Raw genomic sequence first — 13,220 nt, forward strand, 5'->3', positions numbered from 1 at the left:
AAGTGAACTGATTGGCTCTCTGTTATCATGTAGATATCACCCAAGATTGTTATCAAATTAATAAATGAAAGAAAAGCATGGCTTATGGTTCAAGAATAAAATAATAGCTGTCATTATTTAAGGCAGCGGTTCTCAACCTGTGGGTCACGACCCCTTTGGGGGTCAAACGACCCTTTCACAGGGGTCACCTAAGACCATCGGAAAACACATATTTAATTACATATTGTTTTTGTGATTAATCACTATGCTTTAATTATGTTCAATTTGTAACAATGAAATTGGGGGTCACCACAACATGAGGAACTGTATTAAAGGGTCGCGGCATTAGGAAGGTTGAGAACCACTGATTTAAGGGATATATTCTCTTGTTCAACAAAACTTGTATGCTGCATTAACATGCTCTACACAAAATACTACTACAACAGAATAATGAGAAAGTCCAAGTTATTACTTTATGTATATTTCTCATACTAGTAATATTTTAAACATTAGTTAGGATGCCATATAAAATATAGATTTCACTCTCAGAATTTTATTATAGTTCTCTCAGCCAGCACATAGTATAAGTTTCCATAAAGTTTTTTTTTTTTAACTCATTGAACTCCTCCTCTCCAAATTCAGATCCCCTTGCCACCAAGAATTGTGGGTTCTCTTGACACCATCCCAAACTTCCCTCTTTGCCTCTGACTGTTCTGATCACTGTGCGCAGTGGGACAGTGGACGCACCACCAGCAAGGAAGTTTCATGTTACTGTCTTCAGCCCAACCCAGTATTCTGTAGTAGAGTTTTAACATTCTATTCGAAGCCATTGACAAATTGTCATGTCTGTGGAGATTTCACTTGATTTGGTTAGAGTGATTTCGTAATACTATCTCAGTTACATAAGCGATGGAAACTAAGTCTATTTTTGAAGAAAAGGCCTGAGGCATTTGCAACATCACAGACGTGCTGTGCACTTCCCAGTCTCAGACAAAAGACGAGGGTTGTATTTTTAGATGTTTAGCCAGCCATGGACAACAGAAAACCAGGTATGAAGCCAAAGCTCCCAGGGAACTGTGCTCCACAAAGCATCCTGGTAGCAGTCCGGCACTATGGCCCTATGGCCCTGCACGCTGCAGCGTCAGTACTCGATGGGACTTAGGAAACCCAACATCTGTGGCTTCACAGAAAGTGTTCTACGTAAGGACTAAGAGCCACTTGAGCCTGCTGTAGGACAGTGGCAGGGGTGGGTGGAATAAAGATTGGGAAATGTGTTTTTGTGGGGACAGAGCTTTGGGGCAAGTGCAGTTTTATTTACTGACCTTCAACTGATAATTCTGGAGGAAAATTATGTTTTTCCTGTGGTGATTGTAGCAAGTAACCATCAATAGCAAAGGCAGAAAGTATTCATTTTCTAGTAAAGACATACTTTTTTTTTCAATATGAAAGAAGGATGAACGTCAGACGAATATCATTACAAATAGTTTTATACATAGTAAGCACGATTGGGGGAAAATACTTTTCAAGACAAATGGCAAAGGCTTCCTTTTAAATGAATTCTTTGGTTATTAACAGGTCTTGAGTGACATTAGCTGGTGTCTGTTCTGTGTGTCCCTGGAGGACCAGGATAAGATTCATTATCCTGGGTTATAGCGCAAAGAACATATTTAATACAATTTACTTTGCTTTTATGTAAACAAATTACAGATTGAAAATATCTTTAGATCTGAGATAGTATCTGTTATTTACAAAGCTATTACTGAATATGTTGCTTGAACTTTTTATTCTTTTAAAAATAAAAACTCCAATGTTCTTAACAGGAAGCATAAACAAGGCAGAAATACAAACTCTTTGTACATCTTCCCATGAGTCTTGGCATGAGGCTTCTCATTCATTGGCCCACAGATTCCTGAGTTAAATAAAAACATAATGAAACTTAATTAGCATGTCCTGGTTACTCTATAATGGCTTATCATCACTTCAGCAAAGCAAAACTTGCTGGGAAGGGGTGATCCAACCTATTGCCAAACCCGGCAGTTCCTATTCTCACTACTCAGGAGAAAAATGCTGACAAACTATGAAAATTTTTATTCTAATCAGTAAAGAAAATAAGCTAATATTAACCAAAAAGATGGAATATGTCAGAATAAAATAGGACAATCCAGAAAAATTGAGACAGGAAAAAAAATAAGACTACATGAAGAGTTGTAAAAGAAAGTAGCCCATGGTGACAAAAGAAAAACACACACATATATGTAGGCAGTACAATAGCTTTACTTTTATATTGGTTCCCTGGTGGGAAAAATATGTCATTTATTTTTGTATAACTCTGTTTTCTCTCATAATATTGTAAACAAGCAGACCCACGCACATTGTGATTGACTAGGTCTTTAATGAAACTTTTTTTAAAAAGTAGCTGGGTTAATAGACAGCCTATGTCTATTGGATTTTACCTTTTATTTGGAATAGCATTTAGAAGTAACTTACATTTTTTCTGTACCTGGGGACATTATTTTCTATACCATTGCTATCATCTGATTTCCTGTATTGAAAATAAAGAAAGAAAGTCACTAGATGTTTACACTACATAAAATTAAGTCAGTAACCATCTACATCATGACTATCAGGTTAATGTGAACAGTAAGTACAGACAGAATTTACTCTTAAAAATGTTTTACTCATAATGTTAATTTTTTATGTCATTGATTATGTTGCTGCAGGTGACAGTGGCAAAGGCCTGTCTATTTTATTCAAAGGGAGAATTGCTTCCCCCTAAGCATGTGTGGGGGCTTGGGTAGATGGCTGTAATGTATGTGTTGTTTTGACAAATGCAAGGTAATAGCCAATCAGGAGCTCAGCCAATATATGAGTTATAGGGGCTGTACTTTGACAAGTTTATTGCACTGAATTAGAGGATGAACATGGTTTTTTATCTACCCAAAATGCATCAGAGCAAGAATACATGTCTGGGCTTCAGATTCTGAAGACAAGAGTGGCTAAACTATATAACAAGGGTATGTAATGAATCCCCTTCTAGGTCTTTTAGGAAGCTTTGAGCTCATCAAGCCATTAATACCAGAGAATAAATTCAATCATCAAATCAATTATGTTGAAATCTGGGGGCAAGGACAGTTAAGTGAGATTGTGTGGATTAAATATCTGAGTGGATTAGATGCTGAGTGCGCTCCTCATTGGACTATGTGAATGAGCACTAAAACTAGCCTGTTTTGATGTTGCATGTTTATACTATTCTAAAAAATCATTTTCACCAATACACTGTGAATAACTGGCATCTAAGTGAACACACACATATATATACACATTATACATAAAATATATTGATACATAATATTTGTTCTCTGTCAAGAAAAATGTATCTCCTAGCTAATACATTCTAAAAGAGCATTGGGAAAAGGTAGGTCTAAATGACTTCAAGTGCCCCTGACACTGGAATGAAATCTAAAGCTACAGCTATAACCTAAAGATGAGGAAAATAAAATGCTGTCAGTGATCTCCGTGGAGCAGTATGGGATGGAGAAAATGATGTACAATATCCCAGTTTTCAAAGGGTAGGAAGTTAATGCATTGCACTAGAGACTGAATCAATTTGACATTGCCAAGATATTCTAGAAAAAATACTTTTAAAGTATTTTTTTCAATAGGGTAGGCTACATAAGTGAAAATTAAATTATGAAGAATTGGTCGTCAGTTCCATGGGTTCTGACAGCATCCTTTCAGAGTGTCCTATGCCAACCAGAATGTGCTGAGACCCCAGCAGCCTCCTACTGTCACTGCAAGGGAATGGGTGGAAACAATGGGGAGACTGAGCTGGGGGAACCAAAGAACTGGGCAAGGTTGTAACGTTTCAAATATCTGTCATGAATTGTATATGACTTTAAGTATAAGAAAGAGATTCCACACATTGGAGCCAGAAAAATGCAAAGTTCAAATTAGTATAAGTAAGATGTTCAAGTTCTCCAGAACGAGGGACAATTAATTCTCTCCCAGCCACGAGAGTCTGTGATTCTAAGGCAACACCGTTGTATTCCTATCTGTGGTTATGGGACTCCTATATAATGATTTTATGCCCTTAATTTATAAGCTCATATGTATTGGTTTATTTTATCTTCCACATGTGAACTGATTAAAATAACTATTTTGCATAGCACCTACAAATATCTGAATGATAGCCGTATAGCCTGCCCCATTCTTTAAGAGTGGCTACTGCACTCACACCTCAGAGCTCCTGTTGACTGATAAAGATAAACTTTAAAGGCAATTTTTTGTTGGTAACATTTGCTCAGGCTTCCAATTTCTTAGGTTTCTCTTGGCTGCTTTCATCTGGTCTTATTTTCTGGTCCCCAATCCCTAGCTCTGTTACTGAGATCTTTTTTGAAGTATCGTTGGCATACAATATTATAATAGTCTCAACATAGTGATTCAACATTTACATACCTTGCAATGTGACCACCACAATAAGTCTAGTAGTCATCTATCATCATACAAAATTATTACAATATTGTTGACTACTTTCCCTATGCTGTACATTACATCCTGTGGCTTATGTATGGACCTAGAGGGTATTATGTTAAGTGAAATAAATCAGACAGAGAAAGACAAATACCATATGATTTCACTTAAATGTGGAGTCTAAAGAAACAAAAAACGAAAACCAATGAAGAAACAGACTCATAGAGACAGAGAACAAACTGATGGTTGCCAATGGGAAGGGGGGGATGGATGAAAACGATGAGGGGAGTAAGAGGTACTAGCTTCCAGTTATAAAACGAAGTTGCTAAAGATTTTAATCCCAATCTTGGCCTCCTCCGTCACTGGACTCTACACTCAGTTATCTGGTTTGGAGGAACTTGAAGCTCCCAGCTTTAGCACAGAAAACTTTACCCCTGGTAACCTCCTCCCCAACCCTCCGCATGCTCAACTCTCCACAAAGTGAGCTGTATGAGAACTAGCGCACAATTTGTGTGCTTTCAAAATAGTGACTGACAGAATCCCAGGCTAGTCATTTTCCACCCGACAGGGAATCAGCATCAGTGATTGACATGTTAAAGAAAGACGGAAGCCCAGGCACCAATCCCAGAGGTTCTGATCCGGAGATCCAGTAAGGTCTGAGTAACTGCATTTTTAAGGAGCATCCATCCTAAGTGATCAAAAATATAGCCGGGTTTGAGACTCAGTGCTTCACACAAATAATACTGCCTTATGGTCACTGAACACCCTCGCTAGGTGTTCATAGCCCACACCAGGCCCTTTTACACATAGCATATCATTTAGCCCAACAGCCCTATGTTGTAGGTACTACCACCAAACCCACTTTTCCAGGAGAAAACAGGATTCCAATGTGGGCAGGCAAACTCCAGATGGTCACTACAACACGGACACATACAGCGAGTAGCATACATAATATACGCGTGATTTTCGCCTAACTGTAAGCATTTATTCTATTTCATATTTATCTGTATTTCACTCAAGTGAAAATTTATAAAAAATACTACTTACAGCTGTTCAATTTGTTCAAATTCTTTCCCATCATCTGTGTGACAAAAGAAGAATATGCATGTTAAGATTGGTTTATTATTCTTATGGAGCATGTATGTTTAATTCAACCCCCCCACCCCCAGTTAAGAATGCACTGTGCTATGTCCCCTCTTTGGAATGAAAGAGAGATGAGCGACCTTAGGCAGCCGCACCTCCAGCCTGTCCTCCTCTTGTACCTAAAATTTCTATCAAGCATAGTCTAGACCAGAGCTTCAAATTCTCCAAACAGGACTGATTGATAGATTAATTACAAATTTATTTACGTTATTAAAGTTTTAGTACAAAATCAGGAAAGAATACAAAATTTAAGATAAATTATCTTACGGGAAGAACATTGGTTTCTCAACCCATAATCCATCAGGTATAGGCTACCAAACTAGGAAACTGACAGGACCTAGTCTCTATATGAGAACTCTAAAATGTTTGATCAAATATTTTAAGTGAGTTATCTAAATGAAAAAGCAATTATTTGTCTTTGAAATCTTTTCTATTGTGCTATCACAGAATTTCCCAATATTCCAGGACCAAAGCACATACTACCTAATTGATACGTAGGTACCAGTAACACCAAAGAAAATGGTGGAAAATATATATTTTAGTACTACAATAGTTTAGTAAATTGAAACAGGAAGATCATCAATACAAGCTCATAGCTCACTGTCACCACTGATTTTAACATAAATATCATTCCAGGTAACAAAAACTAGATGTTTCCCCAAAACTCTGAAGCCCCTATAATATGTTAAGTCATAACTTGAGAACGTTATCTAAAAAAATAACTCCTACCTGGGCGGTTCTTTTTCTTTTTGGTGTACACTTCACAAAGCAGAATAATAGCCACTAAAAGAACAACCTCAGCAGCTATTGCAAGAAATGGTTTGAGGGGCACCAAATAAGTCAGCACGACAAGTTCAATGTGGTCTTCACTCTCGCCTAATTGGAATATTGCATGGCACCAGTAAGCTCCCTGATCTTCCTCTGAAAGGTGCATTATCTTGAGCCTTGTTTCATTAGCATTTGTTCCACTGATCACATACTTATCGCTCATTTGAACATCAAGAGGGACCTAATATAAAGAGACATTAAAATCCATTCCTATCATATTGCATGCAAGCGACATGTTCTAAATGATCTAGTTTTGAGCAAAAGCTATAAGATAAGGCCAAGAGAACCACTTATCAGAGAAAGGCATGTTAAAACTTGTGAGAAGTTATACATACTAATAACAGCTCATCTCACCAGAGTTTGATCTCCAAGAGGTAATAAGCAAAGGAGAAGTATACTTTGCTGTCAGTACTTACCACTGAATGAAACCACAGCACACAGGTCATCATGGGTAAATATTATATGAGAATTAACAGCCAGCTGGATTTCACATTCTAATTCCCGACTAGCTGTTCAAAGAACTTTCCCTTCACAAGCACAGGAATACAGTCAACCAACTATTAAATGAATGAAGCCGCTAAATCTGATCGTTCCTATAAAGGAAGATCACTGGCTCTGGAGATTGGGAGTTCCTCTGACAGGGACGGGAGATGAAATCTTCCATCCTGAAAGATGATGTGGAAGGATGGGTGGACATCCCCGGTGAGGCTGGCATACGTGGTGGTGTGGGCACTCTCTGTCCTTTCATATCTGAATTTCTTTCTTTCTTTCTCTCTCTCTCTCTCTCTCTCTCTCTCTCTCTCTCTCTCTCTCTCTCTCCTGATATTCACTGGATTTTCCCAGCCACTCAAGAGTCATGCTAGGCTATTTGGGGGCTTATTTATTTAATCCATTTAAATTCAATTTTATTCTCAGGCTACTAGTATTTAATTCCTTCACTGCTCTGTCATTCACTTGCACTGCTCAATATATGCTCACCTGCATACAAATATTCCCAGAGGTTATCTGATGAAGCACTCTCTGTGAGTTTATTATGTGCCCCCAAAATTATAGTAGCCTGCTCCCTGGGCGCAGCACTGCCCGTGATGCTGTTACCCATGTGTTTTCTCTAACTCAGAGCTGATGTATCTGAGGGTTGTGTGAGTAACAGGCATCCCCGGGGATTCTGATGCAGAGGTTTGGCCCACACTTTGAAAAAAACACTTGACCTAAAGTTTTGACCTGCACCTTCTTCCCTGCACTTTTCTCACTTCTTAATCTGACCCATGCTTAGGGCCAAATTATAAGAGAAAATGAGTATAGCAAATGGAGAGCTGCACAGACTACCTTCTAGAAGTTTAATATAATTAGATTTAGGGTATTTTCATCAGTGTCACATATGCATAAATAAGTTAGACTGGACATTTCCAATATCACAATTGATAATTTTTACATATTTACATGTTTTTAAAACATTATTTACATATACAAAATGATTGCCTTTCCTAATCAATAAGAAGAGAAACAGAAATGTTAATGGTTTGTCTACTCCTAGGTGGATGGGAGCTGTTTCTTTGAAAAATCAAACTAAGGTTCTCACAGAATCAGTCACTCTCCCTGTTCTCCTTCAACAGTCTATGATAGCATCAACTTTGTCAAAGACGGAACTTAATGTTTCAGTTAAGGTGTACACTGTCTCATACTGTTCCTTCTAGAATTACAGCTTGCCTTTACAGAATTGAATTTCTGTGACCATTAGCAGCAGGCAGTGGGATCATTTCCTACATTTCCATGCTATTAGAGGCTATCTGGGAGGAAGAAAGAGCCAAAAAGATTTCTTGAATACTCAAGTGTGTTTTATGGTTTGTTTGTTTTTTTCCAAATCAGATCTTTGAGTACCCATTAATTCCTTAATAGGAATTTTAAGCACTTGGCTTCCCTTAAGCCTCTGAGAGGCCAAAAGAAGCCAAGGCCAGTTACTGGATGAACCTAAGTTCAAAGGACCAAGTTGTCATTCTTTTCTGAGATGGTGCAGTTGTACTGCCTCCTATCACAAGTGTGTCTGGAGGGAGACAGCAGCAGGAAAGGAAGACAGCCTTTTTTCCAGTTATTTTCATGAAAAGAAGAAAAAAAGAATATTTTTGTTGTTGTTGGGGTTATTTATAAAGTCGTCAAGTAAAAGTGAATTATAACTTTATTTCAAAGAATTTAAATAGATTGCTAAATGTAAAAAACAAACAAACAGATAATGGAACATAGAAGAGTATCTTCCAATGTGTAATGTAACAAGCTAAAAACGTCAAATGACAACTCTCTTTATCACTGTTCTTTCTTTATGAACACATACTAAAGAAAAAGATAGCAGACATATAAATAGTCCTTGCAATTCTAAGTCTATTATAATCGTATTATAAAATAAAATTTTTATTTGTTTTCTTCAAATTAAAGAAATATGACCTTACCTGTACACTCCCATTCATACTGTACCAGGTCCAATTTAAAGGAACACACTCTTGGCATTTACATATAAATACAGTTGAATCCCCCACATAAGTGATCACTGGTTTGTTTTTTCCATGAAGTTCAGGGACTAAGAAAAATGTAGAGAAACGTAGATTACTGAAAGAGTTTGAGTAGGGAGAATGTATTTAAGTTGAAGTCAGTTTCTTTCATTTTTTTCTCATTAACATGAGAAAGATCAACCCGCTGTAGGAGGAGCCTCCATGAAAGCCTTGCAGATGAAGTAGAGATCTGAGTGTGGCTAAAACAGGGATTCTTTTCTGAAGCCACAGTTTCCTTCCAACCCACAGAGGGCAGGGAGCTACACCTGGGTATCACCTGGGGAGGCACAGCGTGCACGTGGTTGGCACTGCATTTTAACAACGCGGCTGTGATGCAGGTACTTCTAGAGCCAGGCTGGGCTTGCCTTAAACACACACTGTTCTGAAGGCTACTTTGAAGCTGGTTGTGCTGGGCACCAGTCCAGGGCCTTTCTGCCTCCCCAGCCGGCTGATCCCCCAGATATCTCCTCTAAGTCGTAATCTCAGCATGCTCTTTCTGGAAACAGGTTAGGTCATGATTCAGCAGGAAGCTATGTGGTGAAATATGATCAAAACATTGATGTTTACTCAGGCTAGGAAGCAAAGTGGAAGAAAAGCAATGTTTGGGGGAAACACGGTAGAAGATACCCTTTTCCAGTAAGTGTTTAAGAGGTACAGGCCTGGGAAGCACAGCTGCTAGCTGAGAGGGGCTTTTCAAGAAAATCTTGGGTATTTTATGAAGTTTGGGGGTGGGACACACTGTTGGGCTATTAGACTATCTCAAGTAAGTGTGAAGGTCAGGGTATAGACCAGGCGTGGGCAAACTACGGCCCGCGGGCCAGATCCGGCCCGTTTGAAATGAATAAAACTATTCAAAAAAAACCGTACCCTTTTATGTAATGATGTTTACTTTGAATTTATATTAGTTCACACAAACACTCCATCCATGCTTTTGTTCCGGCCCTCCGGTCCAGTTTAAGAACCCATTGTGGCCCTCAAGTCAAAAAGTTTGCCCACCCCTGGTATAGACTGTAGGTAAGTGACAGTGACACCAGAGGGGAACAAAACCAAAATTCTGCTTTCTTTTCCTCTCTTCTGTTGGTTTTGTTTTCTACTGTCCTCTGGATTAATGGTCAAGATGACAGTCACCATGGCTCTGCCATGCTTTACGTAGCTGATACCAGCCGTGTGGACCTAAATTATAAAATGTACTACTCTCAGGGAACATAACTTGTTAGAACTGCTCTGGAGATCACACATGGTTCTGGGATGCTGCTTACATTTGGAAATATTTATGACTCCAAGGACAGGGATACGGTATTCCAATGTGTCTGAATGACCTTTTGGAACTTTGGATAAACTCTAGGGCACATGAGAGTCTTGGGATTGGAAGAAGCCATGTTTAAAGATGGTGAAGTTGCTGCTTCAGACCCATCTCTGGTCTTTTTTTATACCATCACTCATCTTTCCAGGGTGAAAAGTAATTGCGACATTTGCTGTTGCCCCCGTAACTGGCATCACTAGCCAGACCACGAAGTCAGCAGAGCTTTTGCATTGTACTAATCAGTGATGTGGGCCCTTTTATAATCTTGTAGTAATTAATCAACCAGCTCTCATAAAGGCAGAAGCAGGAACTGTGCTGATGAATTATTCTGAGAACCCAGACTCATGCACTATAGCTGACTCATGTAGTCAACAGAAGAATTTTTTTGGTCTCAACTTAAAATAGAGAATAAAGCAGGCTTTTCATCCACACTCAACTATAGTGCTGCTAAGGAAATATAATCCTTATTCTTAAGAAAAGTCATAAGCAATCCATCTGCAGAAAGCATAATAGGGCATCAGTAGAAATATATACCATTCTATAAGCCTTAGAGATCTAATTAAATAACTATAATATTAGTTGTTCTGCAGAAGCCACACATCTTTAAAGTGTAATTAAATAAAATTATTTCTCCAAACAACATTAACTTAGAGGAATTACAAAGAATTATTATTTCACCATAAAAAGATCTAGAAGGGCTCAACTTATTTTATAAATATCTTCATGATATAGTAGATGCTACAAAGTCACATTAATGTTAAGTGGACATTCAAAACTAATAAACTGCACATCTGGTGTGTCTCAGTGGTAGAGTTCTGACCTATGAACCAGGAGGTCACAGTTCAATTCCCAGTCAGGTTGTGGGCTCATCCCCAGGGTGAGTCTTGCAGGAGGCAGCTGATCAATGATTCTTTCCCATCATTGATGCTTCTATTTCTTTTTAAAAATATATATATTTTATTGATTTTTTACAGAGAGAGAAAGGGATAGAGAGTTGGAAACATTGATAAGAGAGAAACATCGATCAGCTGCCTCCTGCACACCTCCCACTGGGGATGTGCCCGCAACCAAGGTACATGCCCTTGACTGGAATCAAACCCAGGACCCGTCAGTCCGCAGGCCGATGCTCCATCCACTGAGCCAAACCAGTTAGGGCTGATGTTTCTATTTCTATCTCCCTCTCCCTTTCTCTCTCTGAAATCAATAAAGATATATTTGTAAAATAAAAACAAAAAAATCTCTAATAAACTGAGCTAAACTGCTTCAAGAAAACTATTTTTCAAAGATTCTAAATATTCAGTGCTGATTTCATTCCTCAAGCACTTGATTTCAGATCTAGTCTTAGTGTTGATACTCCTTCAGCTTCGTTCTCTCAAAATAGATAGGAAATCAAGAAGCCTTCTTCAAGACCACCTGACATTAAACCTGTTGGTATATGGAAAGGTAAAATGCCCTTGCTAATCTTCACATCAGAGGTAAGAACGATCACTTCAAGTAATAGCTTAGGGACTTTCTTATAAGAGAGCTAATGAGAAAAAAATGCAGTTTATTTAATATTTAAACTTTCAATAGGCATAACTAGTATGCAGAAAATAGCCATTTAAAAGGGGAGAAGCAATTTTTAAAGTTGTATTTCTTAGAATCACATCAAGTCTCAAGATTTGATGAGTATCTTCTTAAGACCCACAGGTCTTCTTTACTTACTTTAAAGAGGCTCAATACAATGTTTACAAGGACTGTGTGTGCATGAGCATGTGTGTGTACAGGTATTCAATACTCTTAACTCATTGGGGAATGAGGGAGGAAAAAAAGTCGGGGTGGGGGGGAAACAAAAGGAAAGGAAAATGAAAAAGAAGGAAAGGAATAATGAAAGGAACTGTAGTTTATCCTTCACTAAGTTAAATTAGGCAAATTAAGGAAAGTTAAAAGAGAATGTATATGATCAAAATAATCAAAGGATGATAATAGTTTCTGCCTTTGCAGAGACCGATTTGTATAAACATAAGAATTTATTATATTTACCAAGAAAGAACATTTATAGAAACACATGAAGGAAATGAGTCAGTGAGTACAGAGGGAATACAAGGAGGAATACAGGAGTGAACCATCTTAAATCCCAGTAATGATGAAGCAGGCCATTCCACTACTGATGGGGCCTTGGGAACAGTATCCACATTTTGTCAGGGCAGCTAGCCATACTTGAGAATGATTTCTCATGTATCCTGGGAAATTATTGTGAAGCAAAGCCCAAAATAGTTAATGTGGTGACAGACCGAGTTTCCAAAATAGCAGCATGGACATTGCGTTCACTAATCTATCACAGAATGTGGGGTTTTTCATGAAGATAATTATCCAGCTTGAATGGCTAATCTTTATTATGAGTTTGAGACCTTTAAAGTTTTGATTTAATGATAGAAAGAGTAAAATACTTTGATTTGTCCATTCCCACAGGGAAAGCTGTGGGTTATATTCTGAGGTTGTCCTTACTTGATGAGATCAAAACCAGGCAACCCTGTGTGCATCTTCATAGTATTTTTAAATTTTATGTATCCTTAAATTTCCAAGTCCTAGAGCCACTGATGGACACACAGTTTCACAGTCTAAGGGTACAGTGACTCAGTTACCTGGAGAGCTACTATGAAAGCTCTGAGTTTAGAGCGATGGATGGAAGGATGGATGAATGATATAGATTGGTTGATTTAAGATAGATGGATAGATAGGTTCAAGAGACTGCTGTGATTTACAAAGAACTTGGCAGCCTGGTCTTTCTAACTAAATCCTGTGCTTTAAACTAGGGCAGGGAAGCCAAGTGGAAGTGGGTTGGGAAATACAAATCCTACACTGGGAAGCACTATTTTAAAGATTGCCACTTATGACTCAATGGAAAGCATATAATTTTCTTTCAGCTGCATTATGTTTAGTATTGTAGTAATATAAAAATTGGGGGATGTAGTAGT

The 13,220-nt window shown here is 38.2% G+C and overlaps 1 protein-coding gene across 1 annotated transcript in view; it reads right to left on the reverse strand.

Moving 5' to 3' along the window:
- Positions 1 to 513: 513 nt before the first annotated feature.
- The window catches only part of EMB (embigin), a 29,275-nt gene continuing 16,568 nt past the window's right edge, over positions 514 to 13,220 (reverse strand). The window contains exons 5-9 of the mRNA XM_081090604.1: positions 8,862 to 8,989; positions 6,322 to 6,601; positions 5,497 to 5,530; positions 2,467 to 2,521; positions 514 to 1,888 (exon numbers count right to left, since the gene is read on the reverse strand). Of these exons, the coding sequence (XP_080946730.1) occupies positions 1,871 to 1,888; positions 2,467 to 2,521; positions 5,497 to 5,530; positions 6,322 to 6,601; positions 8,862 to 8,989 (515 nt within the window). The 3' untranslated portion in view covers positions 514 to 1,870. The remainder of the gene's footprint in view (positions 1,889 to 2,466; positions 2,522 to 5,496; positions 5,531 to 6,321; positions 6,602 to 8,861; positions 8,990 to 13,220) is intronic.

This window comes from Myotis nattereri (assembly GCF_964212035.1).
Source record: "Myotis nattereri genome assembly, chromosome: 4".
Classification (NCBI taxonomy): domain Eukaryota; kingdom Metazoa; phylum Chordata; class Mammalia; order Chiroptera; family Vespertilionidae; genus Myotis; species Myotis nattereri.